At 37.1% G+C, this 24,943-nt stretch overlaps 1 protein-coding gene across 1 annotated transcript in view; it reads right to left on the bottom strand.

Moving 5' to 3' along the window:
- The window catches only part of PAFAH1B1 (platelet activating factor acetylhydrolase 1b regulatory subunit 1), a 70,516-nt gene that overhangs the window by 9,382 nt on the left and 36,191 nt on the right, over nt 1-24,943 (bottom strand). The window contains exons 3-6 of the mRNA XM_037070320.1: nt 10,311-10,395; nt 10,001-10,075; nt 9,131-9,337; nt 593-761 (exon numbers count right to left, since the gene is read on the bottom strand). Coding sequence (XP_036926215.1) covers nt 593-761; nt 9,131-9,337; nt 10,001-10,075; nt 10,311-10,395 — 536 coding nt within the window. The remainder of the gene's footprint in view (nt 1-592; nt 762-9,130; nt 9,338-10,000; nt 10,076-10,310; nt 10,396-24,943) is intronic.

Genomic DNA, 24,943 nt, shown 5'->3' with positions numbered 1-24,943 from the left:
TGACTTAGGTATTATTACCTCTATCTTGCAGATGAAAGAGGTTAAAATTTCCTAATGCCATAAGTAAACAAATAGGAATTTGAACCAGATATCTGATTCCAAAGCTCTTTCCACAGAGCTAAACTGCCTCAGAGAACAGTCTCCATGATAAAACCCAGAACAACAACCTAACAGTATGACTACAGTATATGTGGAACATTAAAAAGTGAGCAAGGAAATCTGGGTTCCAGCTTTTACTATACCCCCCTCTCTCTGAACTTCAGTTTCCCAATTGAGAAAAGTGAAGAAACCCAATAATTTCATTTTCTCAAAAGATAGGCAGATAGATGTCCTAGCAGTTTTTCTTACCCAAAAATGTTTGTGAAAACAAATACTTCATGTAAACCACTAAGAGATACTTAAAACTTCGTAACAGAAACAACTCTCAACTACTGCAGCTTATCTATGGCCTATCTATCTATCACATGGTCCTCCACCAACACAGGCGATTAAGAATTGAGTGACGGGAACCTACACACTGTTAGAAACAGTATTCTTCTCTCTAGAATGCCATATTAAAATCAATATCAAAATACTATCCTCTGCTCCTTACCGTGCATGGTTCTGATGCATTCAAAGCCCTGAAAGTCCCATAGTTTAATGGTCATATCTGCAGAACAGGAAGCCAGAAGCTTGCCACTGTGGTCAAATGAAATATCCTGTACAGAGTCTGTATGCCCCTTAAGAGTTCGTTCAAAATCTCCAGTCTCATAATCCCACACCTGTCATGTGAACAGAAAATTGGTTATTATCAACCCATCCCTTTCTCATTTCACATTTGCACTTAGCAGGCCAGTCTGGCACTTTCATTAACTGAGAAAGTAACAAAGGGTAACTGTTTTAGAAATTACCACATCCTCAAGTATAAACTGGTCTTTCCTCTATAGAGAAAATTGACGGTGCAATTATTAAAGTGGACCTCCAGTACCAACTTATCTACAACACACTTAATTATGCTAGTGATTAGGTATATAAAGCCACAAGACAAAGTCCCTTCCCAGTCAGACAACAGGCAACAGACATACAAATAAGTAAATTTAAATACCAAAAAAAGTTTGGGGGAGGGGCTATACATAGAATGAAAGGAAGATAAAGAGTAAGGAATATTCAGTTCTACTACACAAGCAGAGCTCAGATATCTAAGAGGCCAAGAAGAGCGTTCACATGATACAACTCCATGAACAGTAGATTAACAAAAGAATGTCATTCTGATGTAAAAAAAAAACAAAGTCGCAGCCACATATTTTAAAGATGACTTTTCTAAGGGAACAGAAATAATGAGCATCAAGAATAAATATTATTAGAAACAGATCTCAAGAACATTTTGATGGTCAAATGCAAGTGTGAAGTTTAATCTTTAACCAATAGCAATTACATTGCTCTAAAATCAAATGATTGATTCCATTCTTCTCATAAGTTCAAATTTAGCTGTGGCAGAGTATATATGCCAACCAATTTAGAGAACTTATAAAATATATTTTGAAAACTTGGAAAATGACTGAAATATTCAACATGGGGAATGGCTAAAATATAAAATTTACAACTGCAAGGAATTTATGACAAGCATACCATGTTATATAAAAATTACACGTGATCATAATGGCATAAAAAATGAACCTAAGTGAAAATAAACGATCTTATAAAAATATTTAATAGAAAACTTCCATATCCTTCCCAATATAAACACAGTTTTTTTCCCCTCCATTTCAGTGTTCATTTACTTCTACATGGAAGTGATAGCAGTGTTTAATTTTGTTAAATTTAGCCTTAAGTATTTTGTGGTTTCTTTCTTTTTAAAAAAACATTTTATTTGTTTATTTTTAGAGAGAGGGGAAAGGAAGGAGAAAGTGGGAGAGAACCATCAATGTGAGGCTGCCTCTCATGCATCCCCCACTGGGGACCTGGCCTGCAACCCAGGCATGTGCCCTGACTGGGAATTGAACTGGCGACCCTTTGCTTCACAGGCCCATGCTCAATCCACTGAGCTACAACAGCCAGGGCTATTTTGAGGTTTCTTGATGCTATTATACTACCAGTGGCATGTTAAAATTTATATTATTCATTGCTAGTTTATAGAAATACAATTACACTTTGTATATTGACCTTGTATTCTACAACTGTTTAAGTTTATAGTTCTAGTAGCTTTTTGTGCTACTAGATTCTTTGGGGTTTTCTACCTAGATCACACCTGCACATAAAGACAGTTTCATTTTTTCCTTTTAAATCTATATGCCTTTTATTTCTTTTTCGTTTTACTGCACTGGCTAGGGATTCCAGTACAAAGGTGAATGTAAGTGGAAGAGACTGGACATCCTGCCTGGCTTTGGTTCCTGATCTCAGGGAAAGCACTGTTTTCCACCAATAAGTATGTTCACTGTGGGTTTTTTTCAGATACCTTTACGTTTTGTCAGGTTAAAGAAGCTTCCTAGCTTGTTTGGTTTTTCTCATGAATGGATATTGAAATTTTGTCAAATGCTTTTTCTGAACCTACTATGTTTCACTGCTAATATATCACATTTAATATTTTTCAAATGTGAAACACAATACTGCATTATAGGATAAACCCTACTTGGTTATCATATATTAACATTTTAATGAACTACTGGATCCAATTTGCTTGTAATGTTAAGGATCTTACGTCTATGTTCATAAATGGTATTGTATTGGCCTATGTCTTTTGTGGTATCTTTGTCTTATTTTGTTATCTCAGTGTTTAACTCTTAGATAGAATTAAAGAGTTCAGACGACTATTTCACATACTGAAAATAAGTAAGGTGATCTTGAAGTTCACTTAAGTTTCAGTTAATTTCCTTCTCCTGTATTCATTAAAAGCTATATGTTTTCTCTAAAATAAACATAACCAGAAAATGAACTGTGTATTTCTTCATAAATGGTGAGCAAACAATGCATTTCAGTTAATTTATAATTGTCAAGAATTAATAGAAATTTTATTTTACTTTTTAAATGATTTTATTTATTTATCTTTAAAGGGGAAGGGAAGGAGAAAGGGAGAGAAATATCAATGTATGGTTGTCTCTCATGAGTGCCCTGCAGGGAACCAGCCTGCAACCCAGACATGTGCCCTGACTGGGAATAGAACCACGATTCTCTGGTTCGCAGGCCCACACTGAATCCACTGAGCTATACCAGCCAGGGCAAATTTTATTCTTCTTGTATTTACCTTTTGGATGATTATAAAAGTAGTAAACACTCATGATAAAAAAAATCTATAATGTACTGATATAAAGGAAATAAAAAATATCTCTAACTCGGCGTTTTTGTTTTCATTTTTTCTATGCCCTTTAAGTATAGTGATTGTATATACTTCATTATCTCATTTTTCTTCTGCTTCTTACAATAAGAATTTTTCTGTGCCATTAAAAATTTACCATTATTTTTTAGAAGTATTCTTATTGCTGGCTAAACTTTTTCCTTATTACAGGAAACATATATGTATATAATCTTTGAATAGTAAAAAATAACTGTCCTCATTTTGCAATACTTAGGTCACAGTGATGGAAAAAAGAAAATTTGGGTCAAAAAGTAGAAATTTTTCCAGCCCTTCATATTTTCTGCTAAATTATTCTCCCATTAGATTGTATCAAAGTAATGAGAGTGCCTGCTTCATCAAATTCTTATCACCACTGGGAATTCTCATTTAAAAAGTACAATATCTTTTTTTAACATGTATTTAATTCTTGTTCAAGTACAGTTTTCTATCTTATATTCCCAGCACTAAAAAATACAATATCTTAACAGATTTGATATATACATTGTCATTTTAATTTGCATTTCTTCTACTATTAGCAGTAAGACCAAAACCTGTTACTGTTGATTAGCCATTTTTCTTCTATGAATTATCTACATGTTCATGTTCTACAGTTTTTTTTTTAAAACTGAGGTATTTGTTTGAGCTCTTTACATACTAGAGTTGGCAATCCTTAATCTGCTTTATTAGTTAAATGTATTTTTTCAGTTTTATTTGCTGTTCACTTTTTTTTAAAAGACTTTATTTATTTATCTTTAGAGGGGAAGGGAAGGAGAGAAGGAGAGAAATATCAACGTATGGTTGCCTCCTGTGAGTCCCCTGCTGAGAACTGGCCTGCAACCCAGGCATGTGCCCTGACTGGGAATCGAACTGCGATTGTGTGGTTCGCAGGCCCGTGCTCAATCCACTGAGCTACACCAGTCAGGGCTATTTGCTGTTCACTTTTAAACAAATATTTAAGAATTTTAAATGAGCCCTGACTGGTGTGGCTCAGTGGTTGAGTGCCTGCCTGCGAATCAAAGGGCTGCTGATTCGATTCCCAGTCAGGACACATGCCTGGATTGTGGGCCAGGTCTCCAGTGAGGGTTGCACAAGAGGCAACCACACACTGTTGTTTTTCTCCCTCCCTTCTCTTCTCTCTAAAAATAAATCAATAAAATCTTTAAAAAAAAGATTTCTAAATGACAACCAGCAATAGTTCAAAAATTTGAATGAATTAAGAATACTGTCATGAACTACTCCGAATACCTACCCTCTATCAGTTTTCCTATATTAAAGTTCAAATGTTGATGATGTCAACCAACAGCTCTAAAAGGAAATTCCCATTCATGAACAGAAACCTGCAGTATTTACCAGATGCACAAAACAATTATTTAACATAATAAAAAATGTAATTTTGTCTTGATAACTGTAATACTACCTACAGTTTTATTTTTCTTTAAAGATTTTGTTCATTTATTTTTAGAGAGAGGGGGAGAGAGGGAGAAAGAGAGGGAAAGAAACACAATGTGGTAGCCTCTCAGGCACCCACTTACTGGGGAACTGGCCTGCAACCCAGGCATATGCCCTGACTGGGAATCTAAATGGTGACCCTCTGGTTCGTAGTCCAGCACTCAGTCCACTGAGCCACACCAGCCAGGGCACATTAGCCACAGTTTTTTGAGTCCTTACCATCTATCTGAATCTGCTAGGCACTATACTGTTATATACATTACATATATATTACTTCATTTTAAGCAAAAGAATCTTACGACATATTTTTAATCCTCCTTCCCAACAAATGAGAGAATTGAGCCTTAAACTTACTTTTACCCAACACAGTCACAAAATTACAAAAAACTCATGTGTTCTCCTTTGAGAAAGTAATTCTATCACAACCATCACTTAGAAATCACCTAATTTAACATAACCGAATAAAGAAAATATGAAAGAGGAGTAGAAAGGGCTTTTTATGATTCCACAAAATATTGAAGGAATTTGTGAGAAAAAGGCTTTATGTATAAAAATGAAAAGAACACTATTATTAATAGTAGATGGCTAAACACTTAAAATGCAAAGGAAGATGTGTTAATGGTGCTGAAACACTGAGGACACTAAGTACTCCTTCATAGTATCTGATCAACACTATGTTACGCAGTTTCCCTGTAAAACTCACTTAATCCTCCCAAAAGCCCTGAGATGAGTATCAATTATCTTCATTTCACAGATAAGGAAAGGGAAGAATAAAAAGTTCATTTGCCCATGATCACATTAATTATTAAATGGGTCCTGACTGGTGTGGCTCAGTGGATTGGGCATAGTCCCATAGACCAAAAGGGACTATGATTCCTGGTCAGGACACATGCCTGGGTTGCAGGCCAGCTGGGGGAGTTGAGAGGCAACCAATTGATGTTTCTCCCCTTCTCTTTCTCCCTCCCTTCCCCTCTCTTTGTAAATAAATAAAAATCTTTAAAATATAAATAAAAATTTTATCAAATGATTGGGTTAGTACTTGAACACAGAATCTGTGCTCTTGACCACTAATACCCTATAAAGCCTCCACATACAAATAAAACAATCAGTTTTAATTAATTAAAAAGCACGATTCATTAGGAACAAAAAATGGTGTTTCTAGATTAAGTTTTATATATATATATATTTTACTGATTATACCATTACAGTTGTTCTATTCCCCGCCTTCATTCCCCTCCACTCGCACACCCCCTCCCCCAGCATTCTCCCCCCTTTAGTTTATAACCACGTGTCTCAAGTTCTTTAGATTCTGTATTTCCCCTACTATTCTTGCCCTCCCCCCTATCTATTTTCTACCTACCAAATATGCTATTTTCTGTACCTTCTCCCCCCTTTTCCTCCTCCCACTCCCCTGTTGCTAACCCTCCATGTGTTCTTCATTTCTATGGTTCCACTCCTGATCTAGCTGTCCTCTTGGTTTGCTTTTGTTTTAGGTGTGGTTGTTAATAACTGTGAGTTTGCTGTCCTTTCACTGTTCCTATTTTTCATCTTCTTGTTCTTATATAACTCCCTTCAGCATTTCATATAATAAGGGTGATGATGAACTCCTTGAACTTGACCTTATCTGAGAAGCACTTTATCTGTCCTTCCATTCTAAATGAAAGTTTTGCTGGATAAAGCAATCTTGGCTGTAGGTCTTTGGATTTCATGACTTGGAATACTTCTTTCCAGCTCCTTCTTGCCTGCAAGGTCTCTTTTGAGAAATCTGCTGACAGTCTGATGGGTACTCCTTTGTAGGTGACTGTCCCCTTATCTCTTGCTGCTTCTAGGATTCTCTCCTTCATTTTCATCTTGGCTAATGTAATTATGATGTGCCTTGGTGTGTTCCTTCTTGGGTCCAACTTGTTTGGGACTCTCTGAGCTTCCTGGATTTCCTGGAAGTCTATTTCCTTTGCCAGACTGGGGAAGTTCTCCTTTATTTATTCAAATAAATTTTCCACTCCTGGCTGTTTCTTTCCCCCTTCTGTACCCCTATAATCTGGATGTTGGAACGTTTAAAGATGTCCTGGAGGTTCCTACGCCTCTCCTCATTTTTTTGAATTCTCATTTCTTCATTCCTTTCTGGTTGGATGTTTTGTTCTTCCTTCTGGTCCATTCCATTGATTTGAGTCCCAGTTTCCTTTCCATCACTATTGGTTCCCTGTGCATCTCCCTTCATTTCAATTAGTTTAGCCTTCATATGTTCCCCTAATTTGTGACTATAATCAACCAGTTGTGTGAGCATCCTCATAAACAGTGTTTTGAACTGTGCATCTGAGAGGCTGGCAATCTCTTGGTTGCTTAGAGTTATTGGCTCTGGGACTTTGAGTTCTTCTTGCAGCATCTTTTGGGCTGTTCGTGCCTGTTACCTAGCAGGATTGGAGCCCTAGGTGTTCACCAGAGCAGGGCAACTCAATTGTTGGGTTGTGACGCTGTATGTGGGGACGAGGTCAAAGTGGAGCCATGGTGTCCAGTCTGCCGCCTCCCGCTGCCGCCGCCACAGGCGCCGCAGCTGCCACAGTCACGGGGGCCCGTGTGTTTCATCCCACTGCACTTGAGTGCGTCACCACCATCAGCCCTCCACCACTGGGTTCGCCCTCTGGGGCCTGTGTGGTCCATCTCACTGTGCGCGAATGTGCGACCTCGGTCAGTCTGCCCCACACCCTGACTGGGTCCGGGCTGCCTGTACACCTGGGTCGGGGGATCTTTCCTGCCCAACCATGCTCTGCTGCTGGCTCCGCCCCTCTTACCATCCCAGTACAACGGTTCGTTGTTGGACTTCCGTATAATTCAATTTTCTGTTCTTTCGCTGTGTCTTTGCTCTCCAAACCTTTGTTGTAAGTCAAACTTGGTTGTGGGAGAAGGCACAGTGTTTCCACCTATGCCTCCATCTTGGCGGAAGTCCTAGATTAAGTTTAATCTAAAAAGGAAATAGAACTAAATACAAATGCTTTTTCTTAATGAAACAACCCACTACATGTACACACTGAGTTAAGACTAAATGGAAGGGAAACTGAGTAGTTGCTGAATATGTGGTATGATTATAGATAATTTAAAAACTTTCATTTGCAATATTTTATTTTTTCCCATGGGATAAATGATGTTTATTGGTTCTCTATTTTTATAATAGGAAGATAGAAAACTTATTCACAGTTATAAAATTGATATAAAGAATATATACCTTGGCAATCTAAAAAATAATAAGACTTACACAAAATTATCTGTTAAAAGAAATGAGTATGCTCCATTTGTAATATTTTAAAGTTGACTCCACAGATATATTTTAAGACCTTTACAGTTTTGTTTATGCTTTTTGACCACCACTGCAAAGTCAATAGTTAAGACTACGTTTTCAACCTACTCAAGAATGTCTACCTTTACCCCTATGCCTCAAGATAGCAGGGCGGTGTTTTAATAGATTAGCATGAAATCAATAGTTTAAATACATGTCTGCATACATCTGCAAAGTAGCAGTATATTAAGATATTAGGTATGTAATCATCTCTGCCTACAGAAATACATGTTGCACACATGAATTTAAGACCCTTCTCCATTGACTGCAGCTTCCCCATGGATCACCACCCTATAGGATAGAAGGAAGCTGCTGACTAATAAACTAAAGAAATCACATAAGAAGAACATAAAAGAATGTTTAATATGAAGAACAGGTTAAATATAATCACAATTAAGTGTTTCCTGAATTTTATGTTAGACTGATGCTGTGTAATATATACAATCTTAACAATTTATCTACATTTTCTTAAGCCTCTACAAATAGAACTGGAATAAGCCTTAGAAGAGAGACACCTACCTAAACCTTTTAACTAGTTTACTTGTCTTTCTGCAGGTAGTTTATACAATTGTCATTGTCTAGGTCAGAGAGAATTGTAAGTACAACCTTTTTTTCTGATGAAATACATAACTTATAAAGTGATGTGCCTCTGTTCTTAATACCTGGGAGAGAACTACTGTTTAGTTTGGAATCAAAGCCAACACTAAATACATCAAGGAGAGTCCAATTTAAATAAATCCTTTACTGAAATTCTTTTGCAGAATACATTCATCTGCTGAATTACTAGTGTTGTCATCCTGTATTTTCATCTACCACCTCTGCTTAAAAGGCACAACACACACATTCATTATTTAAGAACAAAAATTATTCAAGCACTAGGTGACGAAATTTTACGGTTTAGAACAAATCAGAGTTTCAAAGAATCTCTACTTTCCCTCTTTTCAGGTCTTCATTAATAAAATTTGTTTCACCTAATTAAACTTAAATCTTTTTAAAAAATTATCTTACTGCACAGCTTTCATTTTGAGAAAAAAAAATACCTTAATTGTAGCATCCTCTGAAGCAGAGACCATAACACTGAACACAGGGTGGAAAATGACTCGAGTGACTGGACTCCTATGACCACTCAATGCATATTTTTCTGGTGGACGGGGAATCCATTCTTTTGGGTCTCGTTTCTGACCAAGAGGTCCACCCGACGTAAATTCTTCTTTTGCTTCATTTAGTTTTGATTCTAATTCCATAACCTGGAGAATCAAAATGTGGTTATGTACACAGATAGACTCCAATAAGATATCTGACATTAAAAAAAAACTGCTTTTCTTTTACATACATACATAAATATACATGCGCAGGATAGTTAAAAATTTTAGTAATTTACAGAGCATTCATCATTTACTATAAATTATCTATATTATCATCAAAATGTTCATTGTGTGACAAAACTGAAAACTGAGAAATATTCAGTACAAGTTTGACTTTAACTGAAAAGTCATCAGCACTGATCTGTCTTGAGTCAAAAATTTTTTAAAGCAAATAGAAATGTATTCTTATTTGCGTTTTCAAGAGTATATATAATTAGCCCTGACTGGCATGCCTCAGTGGGTTGAGCATTGCCTGCAAAGCAAGGTTGCAAGTTTGATTCCCAGTCAGGGCACACCTGGGTTGCGGGGCCAGGTTGTCGGTTGGGGGATATGTGAAAGGCAACCAATAGGTGTTTCTCTCACACACCGATGTTTCACTCCCTCTTTCTCCTCCCCTTCCCCTCTCTCTAAAAATAAATAAACAAATACATCTTTTAAAAACAAGATATATTTATTAACTCATGCAGAAAAATGTTATGTTAATATTTCAGAAAGCTTGTAAGAACACTCCAAATACAACTAACTTCAAAGAAAAAACTCAGTTACCTTCTTTTGTAATCTAATAACAGATGTCCACTTTTTTTCCAAAAGACCAGCATATTTCTTATCTAATTCTTCATTCTAGAAGGAAAAAAATGAGAACCTTTAAAAAAAATGGCTCAAGTATGACAGTTCAGGCCATATAGATCATTGATCTTTGAGTCTAACCAAACATTACTAAAAATCCTATTACACAAAAAAGGGGGAGAAATTAAGTTTATTGCCAAATAAATAACAAATGATAAGATCTGTGAATAACTGAGGTGACTACTGATACTTAAGTAAATCCACTTTTGGGTTTAAAAGTCAAACATACCATATCTAATTCAGCTTCCTTTTTAAAAACTGAATACGCCTCTTCATAGCCATTTGAACGAAGATAATCTGCTATAGCTCGATTTCTGAAAAAACAAAAAAAAATTCAAATGACTGCTAAAATCTCATTTCTACTTTGAAGAAATAATATTGTATTAAAAATCTCATGACCATATTCTCTTCCAAAAATTAAAAGTGTTTCACAAAACAAGGACCCCCCCCCCCAAGCCCTGTCATAGGACATCCATACATTACATTATTCTTGAGCTTTTAGCTTTAAGTTTCTAATGTGATGATTACCTTACAAACTGTGGGCACTCATATATAGGTCAAGAAATGGCTTATATAATTAGGTATCAGTTTGTAACAGTAATCATTAATTTTGTTCTTGTTTACATTTAGTCTTTTCTTACTACTTGTTATGCTGATAGACACTCAAGGGCTATAGTACCTGAAATTTGCACAAAGACTTGTTCTGATAAAAATATAATTAGTATTTTAATATTATAGACATCTTTGAACCATTAGAGTGGTTGAAAAAGAGTACCAAGTTAGTATACTATTACAGAGTAAGATATTTCAGTTAGAATGACAGTGAAATCGAAGATGAATTAACAGATTTCTTTTCATTCTCTCTTTATATTCTTTCAGAGAGAAAATTAGCTATTTACCTCTTAAGCCATTCCTATCTCTATTAGCTATTTACCTCTATTCCTATCTCAATTTTTTTGAACCTTAGGTACACTGTGATACAAATAGTCATTTGTGTGGAATTTTCTTTAAAATAATCTAAATTAATTTAAAAGTTAATATATACAAAAGGTTAAAGAGATTTTACATATGTAAGTACACAATAAAGTGTTCTTTCCACCACTGACCCCCAATATTCCATCCCTGAGACAATCACTTTAGTAGCATTTTATGTTTTCTTTCAGAGATAACCTACCTATTAATAAACATCCTTGTGTAGCCTTCTAAGGATAATACTTGTTTTTAAAACAAACTGTAGTACCTTACATATGTGTTATAATGTCACATAAACTCACTCTTAACAATCATTATTTATCAGATGTAAATCTACTTTTTCTTTTATACTTTATTCCACTATGGAAACATGCTTTTACTACTACTACAAACAATGCTGCTATGAATCTCCTTGTGTAAATATCAATGCCACTGCCCACATAATGCTTTAGGAAATAAAAACACTAACCAGTAATGTAGAATTGGTGAGATTACTTTTTAATTCATGGCATATTAAAAACACCCCATTCCTGGATAAGGAAGTTAAGGAAATGTCAATTCTAACTGTGAGTCTGTGTCTACGTGCTACTCACATCACAACAGCCTGCACCTTCTGGCCTGCTCTCCTCATGATGACTTCATTCATTAAGGAGTACTCGCTCTACATAGAGCTGAAATCTACTTCTTAATTTTGACCAAGTAGTTCTACTTGGGCCTTCCAACACACCACAAAATGGGAAACAAGCAACATCTACTTCTTAGATGTTTTTCTTTTATTCTAAAAAACTAACAGCAAGCAAATAATGGGCAAAATGTCAAGGGTAAACAAATCTTATATAGTACTTATAAATATTTAAAATTCCTGCTTAGTTCCACTCCTACTTCAGGGTCAATCAAGCCCTAATGCCTGAAACTTTGCCTGCATACACACTTTACAATCCTGAAGCTCATATAACAGATGATATGTGTATATTACATATGCACAAATTATAACAATTATGATCTTAATGGACTTAAAAGACCATTAAGTTCCTACAGCATCTCATCAATATTATAACAAAAACAAAAAGCTGTTGTTCAAGGACCTGCTGTGAAGGTGATACTTTTTCCTGATAAAACTGCTGAAAGGAGAAAAATGACCACTGTGTTTTCCTTATTAAAATAAAATTCCAACACTTTGAGATTACCAATAACCTCTTCCAGCATAGTCTTTCTATACCATGATCTTTGCCTATATGTTCAAATTACCATGTATGCATATACATGGCTTTTAATCAAGTAAGTTAATCAGCTAATTTCATTCAAAATGTGAAAATCTTTCCTTGTCAGTAAATATTCTGTTAAGTTCCTACAGCATCTCATCAATATTATAACAAAAACAAAAAGCTGTTGTTCAAGGACCTGCTGTATTGCAGAAATCTTAAAAATGCAACACCTACTCTACGTTAAAACAAGTTACATAGTTATTATACTCAAACAATATTCCATTATATAGATGTACCAACTTTTATTTACCTAACATCTGTTGCTAGATGGTCAGGGTGTTTCTAATTTTTCACCAGTTTAACCAATGTTGCAAATAAATATTCATAGAGCTCATAAAGCCCTTTGCGTATCTCTACACGAGTCAAAAGATACTAGATTGAATGCTTATATCCTCTCCCACCCAAACTCTCCTGTTGAAACCTAACTCCCAGTGTGATGTTATTTAAAGATGGGGCCTTCAGGAGGTGAGCAGGTCATGAGAGCAGCCCTTACAGATGGGATTATCCGTTTAAGAGACTATAAACCAGGAACTGAACCTCGCTAGACAAAGAACCTTCTAATGCCTTGATCTTGAACTTCCTAGCCTCTAAAAATGTCAGAAATAAATCTTCCTTATTTATAAGCCACTGAGGTTATGGTACTCTGTTGTAGGAGCCTAAACAGACTAAGATAAAAGTTGTATACATTTTCAGACATTTTGATAGTTATTGTCAAACTGCTCCCCAGAGTCGAATCATTTATACTATTATCAGTAGTTGTAACTGTCATCCTTTACAATCTCTACTTCTCAAACATCTGGGTTAACATTTACTGACTACAGTTGGTAGCTTTTCATTTTGGTTATATAACTTTTATTAATATAAACTAGGTGTTCAATTTTTAGAATTTCTGCAATACAGCAGGTGCTCAAATAACATGATTTCATCATAACTTGGTAAGTGCCTTAGGAACTTAGCTCTTGTTTATAATAATAGTTCTCTTCAGGTCTAGAACCTATCAATGATGTTAAGTGAGTACTTACCGTATGTCCAAATTCTGTGGCTTACCCCAACATCTATATTTTTAAAAGATGTTGTGTGGCAAATACAATTAACTAAAAAGATGTAGGCAATCCCAAAATGTGCATAAAGCATCACCTCAAAATATCTGTATGTTATGTTTATACTTTTTATAAAATAAATTCAACCTGAAACAACACTATTTCTTTAGATCCTAAAATCATCCTGTTTATATAAAGAGAAAAGTCTATTATTCTTGTATTGTGTATTGGCAGACTGATTTGTCTAAGGTCACAAAACTGGCGAGTAGTGAAATATTTAGGAAAATAATTCCACTAGACATTTATTGAGTGGGGGTGAGGAGAAACTAGCTAAGCAGGTAGAGCTCTGCACCTCCCTCTTTTATTTATTTTAAAAGATTTTATTTATTTATCTTTAGAGAAGAAGGGAAGGAGAGAGAGAGAAATATCAATGTACGGTTGCCTCTCAGGCGTCCCCTGCTGGGAAATGGCCTGCAACCTAGGCATGTACCCTGACTGGGAATTGAACCGCGATCATGTGGTTCGCAGGCCCATGCTCAATCCACTGAGCTACACCAGCCAGGGCTGCACCTCCCTCTTTTAAATAGAATCGTTCCATTTTTAATATTTCCATATTTTATTTCTCCATAAATAGTTTCAAAATGGACTTATATTACTCATAAAAAGCCCTATATATAAATTCTTGAAACCAAGAATGACTCACACTCTTAACCACTAGGTTTTTGGTTTGGTAACTGACTAGATGTGAAAGATGGGAGAAAATAGTTAATTCCTAAGCTTTGGGTGGATAATAGTAACATTTACTTGGACAGAAAATACAGAAGGAGAAAGGAAAAGAGGTAAGAATATATACAGCTTGGTTTTAAACCTTTTGTCTTAAAGGAGACAAAAGATATTTAAGTAAAGGTATATGCTAGAAGAGGTAACTGAATATACAAGGTGAGTAGCTCAAAAGAGATCTGACATAAGAAAAGGATTTGGAGCCCTGGCTGGCGAAGCTCAGTGGATTGAGCACGGGCCTGCGAACCAGAGAATCACAGTTCGATTCCCAGTCAGGGCACATGCCTGGGTTGCAGGCCAGTTCCTGGTTCCTGGCAGGGGACGCACGAGAGGCAACCATACATTGATATTTCTCTCTCTCCTTCCCTTCCCCTCTAAGATAAATAAATAAAATCTTAAAAAAAAAAAAGATGGCATAGGTAAATGTGATACTCAGAACCTCTACAACCACATTAAAATTACAACTAAATTACAGAATAGCCATCATTCAGAATGCCTGTCCTATAACTAAGAATATAAATGCCACACTAAAACTGGTGGAGACTGGTAGAAGGGGTGAGACTCAAAAAGGGCTGGTCTCACATCCACATGTGGAAGAATATTGCTCTGGCTGGTGCAGCTTAGTGGATTGAGTATGCCCACCAAAGGGTCGCCAGTTCAATTCCCAATCAGGGCACATGCCTAGATTCCAGGCCAGGTCCCTAGTACGAGGGAACATAAGAGAAACTGATGTTTCTCTCCCTCTTTTTCTCCCTCCCTTTCCCTCTCTCTAAAAATAAATAAAAAATCTTTAAACGGGGGGGGGGAGATATCTTGGTTACAGAGGTCACCCAGAAGTCACCCCTAAGGGGTCCCAGTCCTACATCAGAACCCTCAGACCAGGATTCCAGTACCAGGAAGAGAAGTCCCCATAACTCCTGGCTGTAAAAATCAGCTGAGATTGTGGCTTACTGATCAGCTCCTGGAACCTCAAGAATCCCTATTCCAGGGCCTGCACACTGACTTGGATTGACTGTGAGCTCCAGCACTGGGGCAGCAGATGGAAAGGCACAAGGGACATACGGGAAGGTACCAACAAGGGAGCTCTCATAAGGCCATCAGCTTATTTCTCAACAGAACGTATCCAGGCCAGAAGGGATTGGCACCAAATAGTCAGTGATGAAAAGCTAGGGCCTACAATCAAGATTGCTCTATGTAGGACTTTTGGCCAAGATGGAGGCGTAGGTGAAACACTGTGCCTCTTCACACAACAACAATTAAGGACAACAAAGATTTAGAAACAAAAACACAACCAGAACAGACAGAAAATTGAACTGTACAGAAGTCCAACAACTATTCAATCAGACCAGTAAGAGGGGTGGAGTCGTGATCCAGCGGAGAGTGATCTTGGCAGGAAAAGGCAGTGGCAGTCAGACCCGGGAGTGCAGGTGGCACAGGGCTGATGAGGTCACACATTCAGACACAGATAAACTAGGCAACAATGGGCAGCAAGACAGACCATGCAACCCAGGGCCCCAGCAATGGGAAATAAAGCCTAAAAGCACTGATTGAAAAGGTGCCAGCTTGTGGGAAGTGACAGAGGGGACTGAAATCTAAGAGAGCTTGGAACAAGCGCCATTGCTCCCTCTCTGACCCTGCCCCTACATACAGCGTCACAACCCAGTCACTGGGTTGCCCTGCCCAGGTGAACCCCTAAGGCTCTGCCCCTCATTACGTAACAGGCGCAAATAGACCCCCCCCAAAAAGGCCCAAACGGAAGAACAAATCAAAGCCCCAGATCCAACACTTTTAAGTGACCAAGAGATAGCCAACCTATGAGATGCACAGTTCAAAACACTGGTGATCAGGATGCTCACAGAACTGGTTGATTTTGGTTGCAAATTAGATGGAAAAATGAAGGCTACACTAAGTGAAATGAAGCAAAATGCACAGGGATCAAATAATGATGGGAAGAAAACTGAGACTCAAATCAATGGAGTGGACCAGAAGGAAGAAACAACCAAACAGGAAAGAATGAGGAAACAAGAATTCAAAAAAGATGAGGAGAGGCTTAGGAACCTCCGGACATCTCTAAACGTTCCAACATTCGAGTTATAGGGGTACCATATAACTGAAGAAGGGGAAGAAGAACAGCAACAAATGGAAAACTTATTTGAACTAATAATAAAGGAGAACTTCCCCAATCTGGCAAAGGAAATAGACTTTCAGGAAGTCCAGGAAGCTCAGAGAGTCTCAAAGAAGTTGGACCCAAGGAGGAACACACCAAGGCACATCATAATTACATTAGCCAAGATTAAAATGAAGGAGAGAATCTCAAAAGCAGCAGGAGAAAAAAGAGTTACCTACAAAGGAGTTCCCATAAGACTGTCAGCTGATTTCTCAAAAGAAAACTTATAGGCAAAAGGGGCTGGAAAGAAGTATTCCAAGTCATGAAATGCAAGCACTTACATCCAAGATTGCTCTATCGAGCAAAGCTTTCATTTAGAATGGAAGGGCAGATAAAGTGCTTCTCAGATAAGGTCAAGTTCAAGGAGTTCATCATCACCAAGCCCTTATTATATGAAATGTTAAAGGGACTTATCTAAGAAAAAGAAGATAAAAAATATTAACAGTGAAGGGACAGCAAGTTCACAGTTATTAACAACCACACCTAAAACAAAAGCAAACTAAGTGGATACCTAAAACAAGAGTGGGGCCGCAGAAATGGGCATCACATGGAAGGTTAGCAACAGGGGAGTGGGATGAGGAGAAGGGGGGAGAAGGTACAGAGAATAAGTAGCATAGATGGTGGGGAGAAAATAGGGAGAGGGCAAGAGTGGTGTGGGAAATGTAGAAGCTAAAGAACTTATGACACATGGACATAAACTAAAGGGGGGGAATGTGGGTGGGAGGGCATGTGCAGGGTGGAGGGGAATGAAGGGGGGGAAATTGGACAGCTGTAATAGCATAATCAAAAAAATATATTTTAAAAAAGATTGCTCTATTTAGCAAGACTATTATTTAGAATCAACAGAGAGCGCTTCCCAGACAAAGGGAAAAAAAAAACACCTGGAGCTTATCAGTACTAAAGCAGTATCACAAAAAAATGTTAAAGGATTTCCTTTAAGAAGAAGAAAAAAAAGATAAAAAAATAATATGGCAATAAATACGTATCAACAATTACCATATTTTTTGGACCATAAGATACACCTAGGTTTTAGAGGAAGATAGGAAAAAAATTTTGAAGCCAAAAATATGGTAAAATATTTAATAACATAAATAACATAATATTTCACCAATGTAAATGCAAACAGAACTCAACAGCAACATTTAACAACCATTATTCCTCCCAAATTTGGGGGATGCATCTTATAGTCCCAAAAATACGGTAAATGTAAATGGAGTAACTCAGGGGTGTCATTTTCACCAGGGGCCACATCAGCTTTGTGGTTGCCTTCAAAGGGCTGAATATAATTTTAGGACTATATAAATGTAACTACTCCTAACAGTTAAGCCAGAGTTTGTCACTGCCACTGGGTAGAAACAAGGTGCCAGGCTGGATAAAACGCTCCCATCAAAAGACATAAGATAGCTGAATGGATAACAAAACAAGACCCTTACATATGCTGGATACAAGACACTCGCTTCAGATTAAGGGATAGAAAAAGAAATGTCATGAAAATGGAAACGAAAAAACAAAAACAAAAGAGTTGGGGTAGCAATACTTATACCAGACAAAATAGACTTTAAAACAAAAACTATAACAAGAAACAAAGAAGGACCCAGCAATTCCACTTTTGGATATTTGTACAAAGAAACCCAATCACTAAGTCAAAAAGACATATACATCCATATGTTTATTGCAGCATTATTTACAATAGCCAAGATATGGAAACAACCTAAGTGTCCAATGGATGAATGGATAAAGCAGAAGTGGTGCATACATACGATGGAATATGATTCAGCCACAAAAAAAAAAAAGAATGACCTCTTGCCATCTACAACATGAATACACCCAGAGGGTATTACTATGCTAAGAGAAATGAGTCAGAGAAAGACAAATGCCACATGATTGCACTTATATGTGGAATCTAAAAAACAAAATACATGAACACACAGAACAGAAACAGACTCATAAATATAGAGAACACATTTATTTATTTTGAGAGAGGAGAAGGAAGAAAGAGAAGCATCAATGTGTGGTTGCCTTTTGCATGCCCCCTACTGGGGACCTGGCCTGCAACCCAGGTATGTCCCCTGCCCTGACTGGGAATTGAACCAGCAGCTTTTTGGTTCACAAGCCAGCACTCAATCCACTGAGCAACACCAGCCAGGGCAAGAGAACATTTTGATAGTTGCCAGATGGGAGAGGGTTTAAGGAAATGGATAAGAAAAGTGAAAAGATTTAGAAGTACAAAATGGCAGTTACAGAACAGTCACAGGGATGCAAGTACAGCATAGGGAATATAGTCAATAATATTGTAACAACTATATATAGTGTCACATGGGTATCCAATTTATCAGAGTGATCACTTCCTAAGTTTTGTAAATGAATAATCACAGGGTTCTACACCTGAAACTAATATAATATTGCATGTCAACTGTAAACATTTTTAAAAATATCAGTAATGGGACTTTTCTATAAAATGAAGACAAAAGAGTTAATAACCTTATGACATGTGAAAGTTTACAAAAAGAGATATAACTCATGGCATCATCAATACAATACTGAACCCCTTGCAAAGCAAGATATATATAGAAAGATACAGCAAATACACTTGACTTTAAATGCTATCCTACATACTAATGTATAAAGTCTACAACCCAGACCCAGAAGAGCCTAGTAAATTCTATTTTCATATCAAATACATTTGAGTCAGACTTCTTAGTCACATGTCAGATTACTGACATTGAACGAGTCAAGAAACAGAAGTCAGGTTCCCACGGACAGATACTTTTGGCACGACCACTCTCACTGCTTCAGTACTCAGTATGTAAGCCAAACACTGACCCAATGAAGGAGGACCACCATCACTTAACATAAGAATAAGAAAAACTAAATAATTCCTTGGTTTTAATCACCTGAAAGGTGCTTTTAGGGTTTCCTACTAATTACATTGTTGACCTTGAGTTGATTTATTTATCTTTAATAAAAAACTGATGAAAAAGACTTATCTCTTTTGAAACTAATGGACATCAAGGCACAAGTTTATAATGATCTCTCAAGGCTTTAAATTAATGATTTCAATTAATCTATTAAGCCTCAGGAGTGTTAGAAAAGTAACCAATCACTAAAATAAAGGAAAAATTCATGTAGAAGTTAACACCAGCAATCTTTTACAGAATCAGAGAAAATGGTTAAAATCAAGAACTGAGATCAGGCCTGGCTGCTCAGTGGATTGAGCACGGGCCTGCGAACCTCATGATCGCGGTTCGATTCCCAGTCAGGGCACATGCCTGGGATGCAGGCCAGTTCCCAGCGGGGGACGCATGACAGGCAACCATACATTGATGTTTCTCTCCCTCTCTCCTTCCCTTCCCCTCTAAAGATAAATAAATAAAATCTTAAAAAAAAAAAAAAAAGAATTGAGATCAAGGACTTTTATCCAGGAACTGACTAGACAGAGCTTAAGCTCATATATGAAATAGCACCACACTGGAAATATTCTACCGCTATTTTTTGGAAACTATTACAATAACAAATGAGATGTTTATTTTCTACACTATTCTAAGTATGTCAGGGTTAGGTTTTAAGCATTTATCTGACTTCCTACACTCTGTCCATTGTCTTTTATTCCCCAGGATAATTTTATAGGTATAATATCAGTCATAACACGACACCAGTATCAACACACACACACACTCACTCTCTCTTTCTCTCACAACTGAATGGAGATAAGATTTAAGATTACTTTGAATGCTATGAACTGTTAGTTAAAAAATAACTCTAAAAAAGACTGGGTAACAACATCAATAAAAGCAGACTACTTCAGCATCCACAGCAACATCTCTTACAAATTTAAACGGAAGCATAGGGAATCACGGAACATGCATTAGAGGAGACTAAGATAGAATTTGTTTTTCAGAGATAAAGAAACAGGCTCACGGAGCTCAAATGACTTTTTGGTAGCAAATGATGCAGCTGGGAATCAAATTTGGGTCTTTTGAAGCCAAAATGATGATAACAGTGTTTGTTTTTTGTTTTAAACTATGTACTCTAGCATTCTAAGATTGAATAAAAAACATGAGAATTCTGTATTTTTAATTTTATTGTTCATATGATAAGAAACAAAGTTAAGTCAAAAGCTGACAGACTAACATGTTTTCTTACTGGGCCAATTAGAAGAGATACACAGAAAAAGGCTGACCTTACATATTTAGGAATTAGGAAAGCAATAGAGTTAAGGTGCATTGTTCTAAAAGGCTGCAGTGGCCCAATGAATCAGGGATATCTGCAGAGTTATGCAGGCACACATTAAGATAACAGAGAAGACCAGGCAGGACCAAGCATATAAATTCATATCACCAGGAACACAATGTTATCTTCAGTGCCCTGTTCCTGAAGACAATCCTCACACCATCAAAGGCTACACTATTTTAGACAAACACCAAGATGACCTCCATAGTCCTGAGGAAGATGTGAATAAAGTTCATTTTAAGCACAGACACACTACTGAGGGTTGTCAGAGGATATCAATCAAGGCTCAAACAGGTAATGACTTCTTATATATGAGACAGTTGCCCACCTAGCCTTTGGGGCAAGGACAGCACATATGTGATGAGTTCCTGGCCATAGGTCTTGTACCTTTCTAACCTCATGCGCCCAAAAAAAGGGTAACAATGATCTTCTTTCACCATCACACATCAAAGTACCTACTTCAAAAGGGTAGTCCAGGATTCAACTACTATCAGTTTGGGGACTAGCATAGCAAGAGGTCACAAGAAAACCATCCTAGCAGTGCAAAAGAAAAGGAGACTGAAGCTTGGACAAGTCACGGCAAGTGGACCTTCATCATCCCCATTAAGCAAAAAAAAAACGTGCCTAGTATCCTAACCTATCAGTTACCATTTATCTTCAGCAGAGATCTGTACCAAGATAACATCAAAACCTATCTACCTCCCTGGCTAGTGTGGCTCAGGGGATTGAGGGCTGGCCTGAGAACTGAAGGGTTGCTGGTTCGATTCCCAGTCAGGGCACGTGCCTGAGTTGCAGGCCAGGCCCCTAATAGGGGACACTCATAGGCAACCTCACATTGATATTTCTTTCCCTCTCTTTCTCCTCCCTTCCCCTCTGTCTAAAAATAAATAGATAAAACCTAAAAAACAAAAACCCTATCTTCCAACTGAAGATACCACATTGTATTTTTAGTCCAAGTTTTAATAAGCTCCCCATAGTTTCTAACAGATGCTTCTTTTCTACTGCTTTTCATCCTTTTGTACATCCATATATTGTACATAAGCAGGAAAAATGTGATTAAGCTTGTCTCTTTGATACCAAGAAGATATTCCAGTACAATCTTCACGTTGCATTTTTAAAGCAAAAAGAAAAAAAGCCATTATTATTGTTCATTCTCATATTTAAACAAACAAAAAAAATCTGAGTAATAAAACCCCAAAGCAGAGGTTACCATTGAACAGTTCAGTTTTGATACACCACTTATTCGCTTCTTTACTTTTTTTAGACTTGTTACTAAAAATAACCTTACTGAAAACTAAGATAAATGAAGATATGATTATATGACTTAAGACATTAATTGGGCTAGATTCCTAATTATGTTGTTTCAGGTTAATGATCCATGGCCTAGTGTTAGTCAAAGGTCAACAATGTCTCCAGAGAGGGAGAGACTCTGCCTAAGTTACTCAGTACAACCTGCAACTTCCTAACATATTCTCCCCTTTTCTCTCACTTTAATGTAAGTCTACAGTAATTGTAAGACATTTACTTAACTGTGAGATCCACTTAGAATGAAGTAAAATATTATTTTGCATACCTAAAAAACCTATAAGGAAAAGCCAGGCTGTATAATAGTAAGAGTAGTAACTACACTATCATGTATTTAAAATGTGGAAACATTTACATTTTTTTTAAAGTCAACTTTTTTTCTTAGACTCTCCACTGCATTTTCTAAAAGATTTTATTTATTTATTTATCTTTAGAGGGGAAGGAGAGAGGGAGAGAAACATCAATGTATGGTTGCCCTTCGTGCGTCCCCTGCTGGGAGTTGGCCTGCAGGGAACCAGCCTGCAACCCAGGCATGTGCCCTGACTGGGAATCGAACCACGATCCTCTAGTTCACAGGCCCGCGCTCAATCCACGGAGCTACACCAGCCAGGGTGAAACATTTACATTTTTAAAATGTAAAGCAAATTTTCACTGTAAAACAAGGAAGGGGGAAAAGATGAATGTCTGTTACATTCCCAGTTTCATACCAGGGAATATAAAGAAGGATTAGGTTATGGTCCCTTGCCTTCATTGAACACCAGGATAGTCCATAATCTACAATGCTGGTAATAATGGATTTACATCTTTAGAATTAGTATGGATCAAGTCATTAATGTGTGGCTTTCTTTCCACTGCTGCCTGATGAATCACTTACTTGTCCCTCATCCCCTTTCATTGCTCTCAAACACCTAAAATGCATCCCAGCCTTCAGCTGACCTCCAACATATGAAAAACCGAAGCAACTTAGCATATATGAATTCCTCAAATTCCTTATTGAAATTTGTGGCACCATCTTGCCTTCTACACGTATCCTTTCTTCTAATATAGTCCTCTACACTACAGTCAAATCCTTGAGTAAAATGAAATGTGATGTGACACAATATACAGGTTAGCTTTGTATGAGTTCTACAGAATGTAAAAAAAAAGCAGGGAGAAACACCAGGCTGACCTAAAATTTCTCCGCTGCAACCCAAGATGTCAAAGATTATCTACAGTTTATTTGTTTAAAAAAAGCCATTAAAGCTTTACTTTTATTAACAAATAACAAATACATTTGCCTTATAAATACTGAAACTATACTGTCACAAATCTTTATTCCATCCTTACTCAATCTCATTCTCTTCAGAGGCAACCACTGTGAACAATTTAGTATATCCTTTCAAGCTTCTGTCTGTGCAACTATAAAATATAGGGACAAAAGAAATACATAAATATAGCTGTGGGGGGTTTAATATAAATATATCATACCATCTTATTTAGCAACCTGATTAATTCACTTACTAAGGTCTTAGAGCTCTTTCCATGTAGATACACATAAATATATCACATTTTTAAACTGCTATATAGTATATCTCATAGAATGGGTGTAGGTTTTAGGTAGTTACCAGTTTCTTACCACTGAAAACAATGGAACAAACATCCTTTTACATAAATATTCCTGGAGAAATGTTTGCATGTATTAAAGAAGTTCTTTACAAATATGAACTGTTAAATCAAAATACCTATATATTTTTAAAAGATATCAAATTGGCCCTGGCTGGTGTAGCTCAGTGGATTGGGCATGGGCCTGTGAACCAGAGGATCGAGGTTCGATTCCCAGTCGGGGCACATGCCTGGGTTGCAGGCAGGGTCCCACGGGGGGACTCACGAGAGGCAACCATACACTGATATTCTCTCCCTCTCTCCTTCCCTTCCCCCCTAAAGATATATAAATAAAATTTTTAAAAAAAGATATCAAATTGACATGGAAAAAAATTCTAACAATGCATATTCCCACCATCAGCATGAAAGAACCCATTTCCCCACACCCTTGCTAGCAAAAGCTAACAATGAAAATTTTTTCATTTTGGATATTGCTTGGAGAACAAACCATATCTTGTTTTGTTTACAGATATTAAACATTATTTAATATTTATTAGCTAATTTTTTTATTTGTTTTGCTTGTGGATGGCCTTAGTACTATCTTTTTCTCCTTCTTTTACAGGCTGTAATACTTTGTAGCAATTTAATTAAAAGTAAATCTTTTTTAAAGATTTTATTTATGTATCTTTTAGAGGGGAAGGGAAGGAGAGAAGGAGAGAAACATCAATGTATGGTTGCCTCTCATGAGTCCCCTGCTGGGAACTGGCCTGCAACCCAGGCATGTGCCCTGACTGGGAATCGAACAGTGATCATGTGGTTCACATGCCCGCGTTCAATCTACTGAGCTACGTACACCAGCCAGGGCTAAAAGTAAATCTTTTTTTAAGGTTTTATTTATTTATCTTTATTTAGAGAGAGGGGAAGGGAAGAGGGAGAGAAATATCAATGTGTGGTTGCCTCTCATGTGGCCCCCATGGGGGTCTTGGCCCACAACCCAGGCACATGCCCTGACTGGGAATCAAACTGGCAGCCCTTTCATTCACAGCTCACGCTCAATCCATTGAGGTACACCAGTCAGGGCTTGTGGCAATTTTTAAAACTCCTTTATATTATTCTAAATGCCATTTCTTTGTTACATGTGTTACAAATAGTTTCCCCAGCCACTTACTCCTTTATATTTTAATTTTGTTTGAGGTCTTTCTTCTAGAAAGAAAATACTTCCTTTTCTTTTTTTAAATATATTTTATTGATTATACCATTACAGTTGTTCTATTTCCCCCTTCATTCCCCTCCACCCTGCACACCCTCTCCCTTACCCTTCCCCCCTTTAGTTTATGACCACGTGTCTCACGTTCTTTAGATTCTATATTTACCTTACTATTCTAGCCCTCCCCCCTATCTATTTTTTACCTACCGTCTATGCTACTTATTCTGTGTCTTCTTCCCCCTTCTCCTCCTCCCACTCCCCTGTTGCTAACCCTCCATGTGTTCTTCATTTCTATGGTTCCACTACTGATCTAGC

This window comes from Sturnira hondurensis, unplaced genomic scaffold, assembly GCF_014824575.4.
Source record: "Sturnira hondurensis isolate 20B ecotype Veracruz unplaced genomic scaffold, ASM1482457v3 Scaffold0018728, whole genome shotgun sequence".
NCBI classification, from domain to species: Eukaryota; Metazoa; Chordata; class Mammalia; order Chiroptera; family Phyllostomidae; genus Sturnira; species Sturnira hondurensis.
The sequence above is the reverse complement of the archived record's forward strand: the minus strand, read 5'-3'. Positions and strand labels throughout refer to the sequence as shown.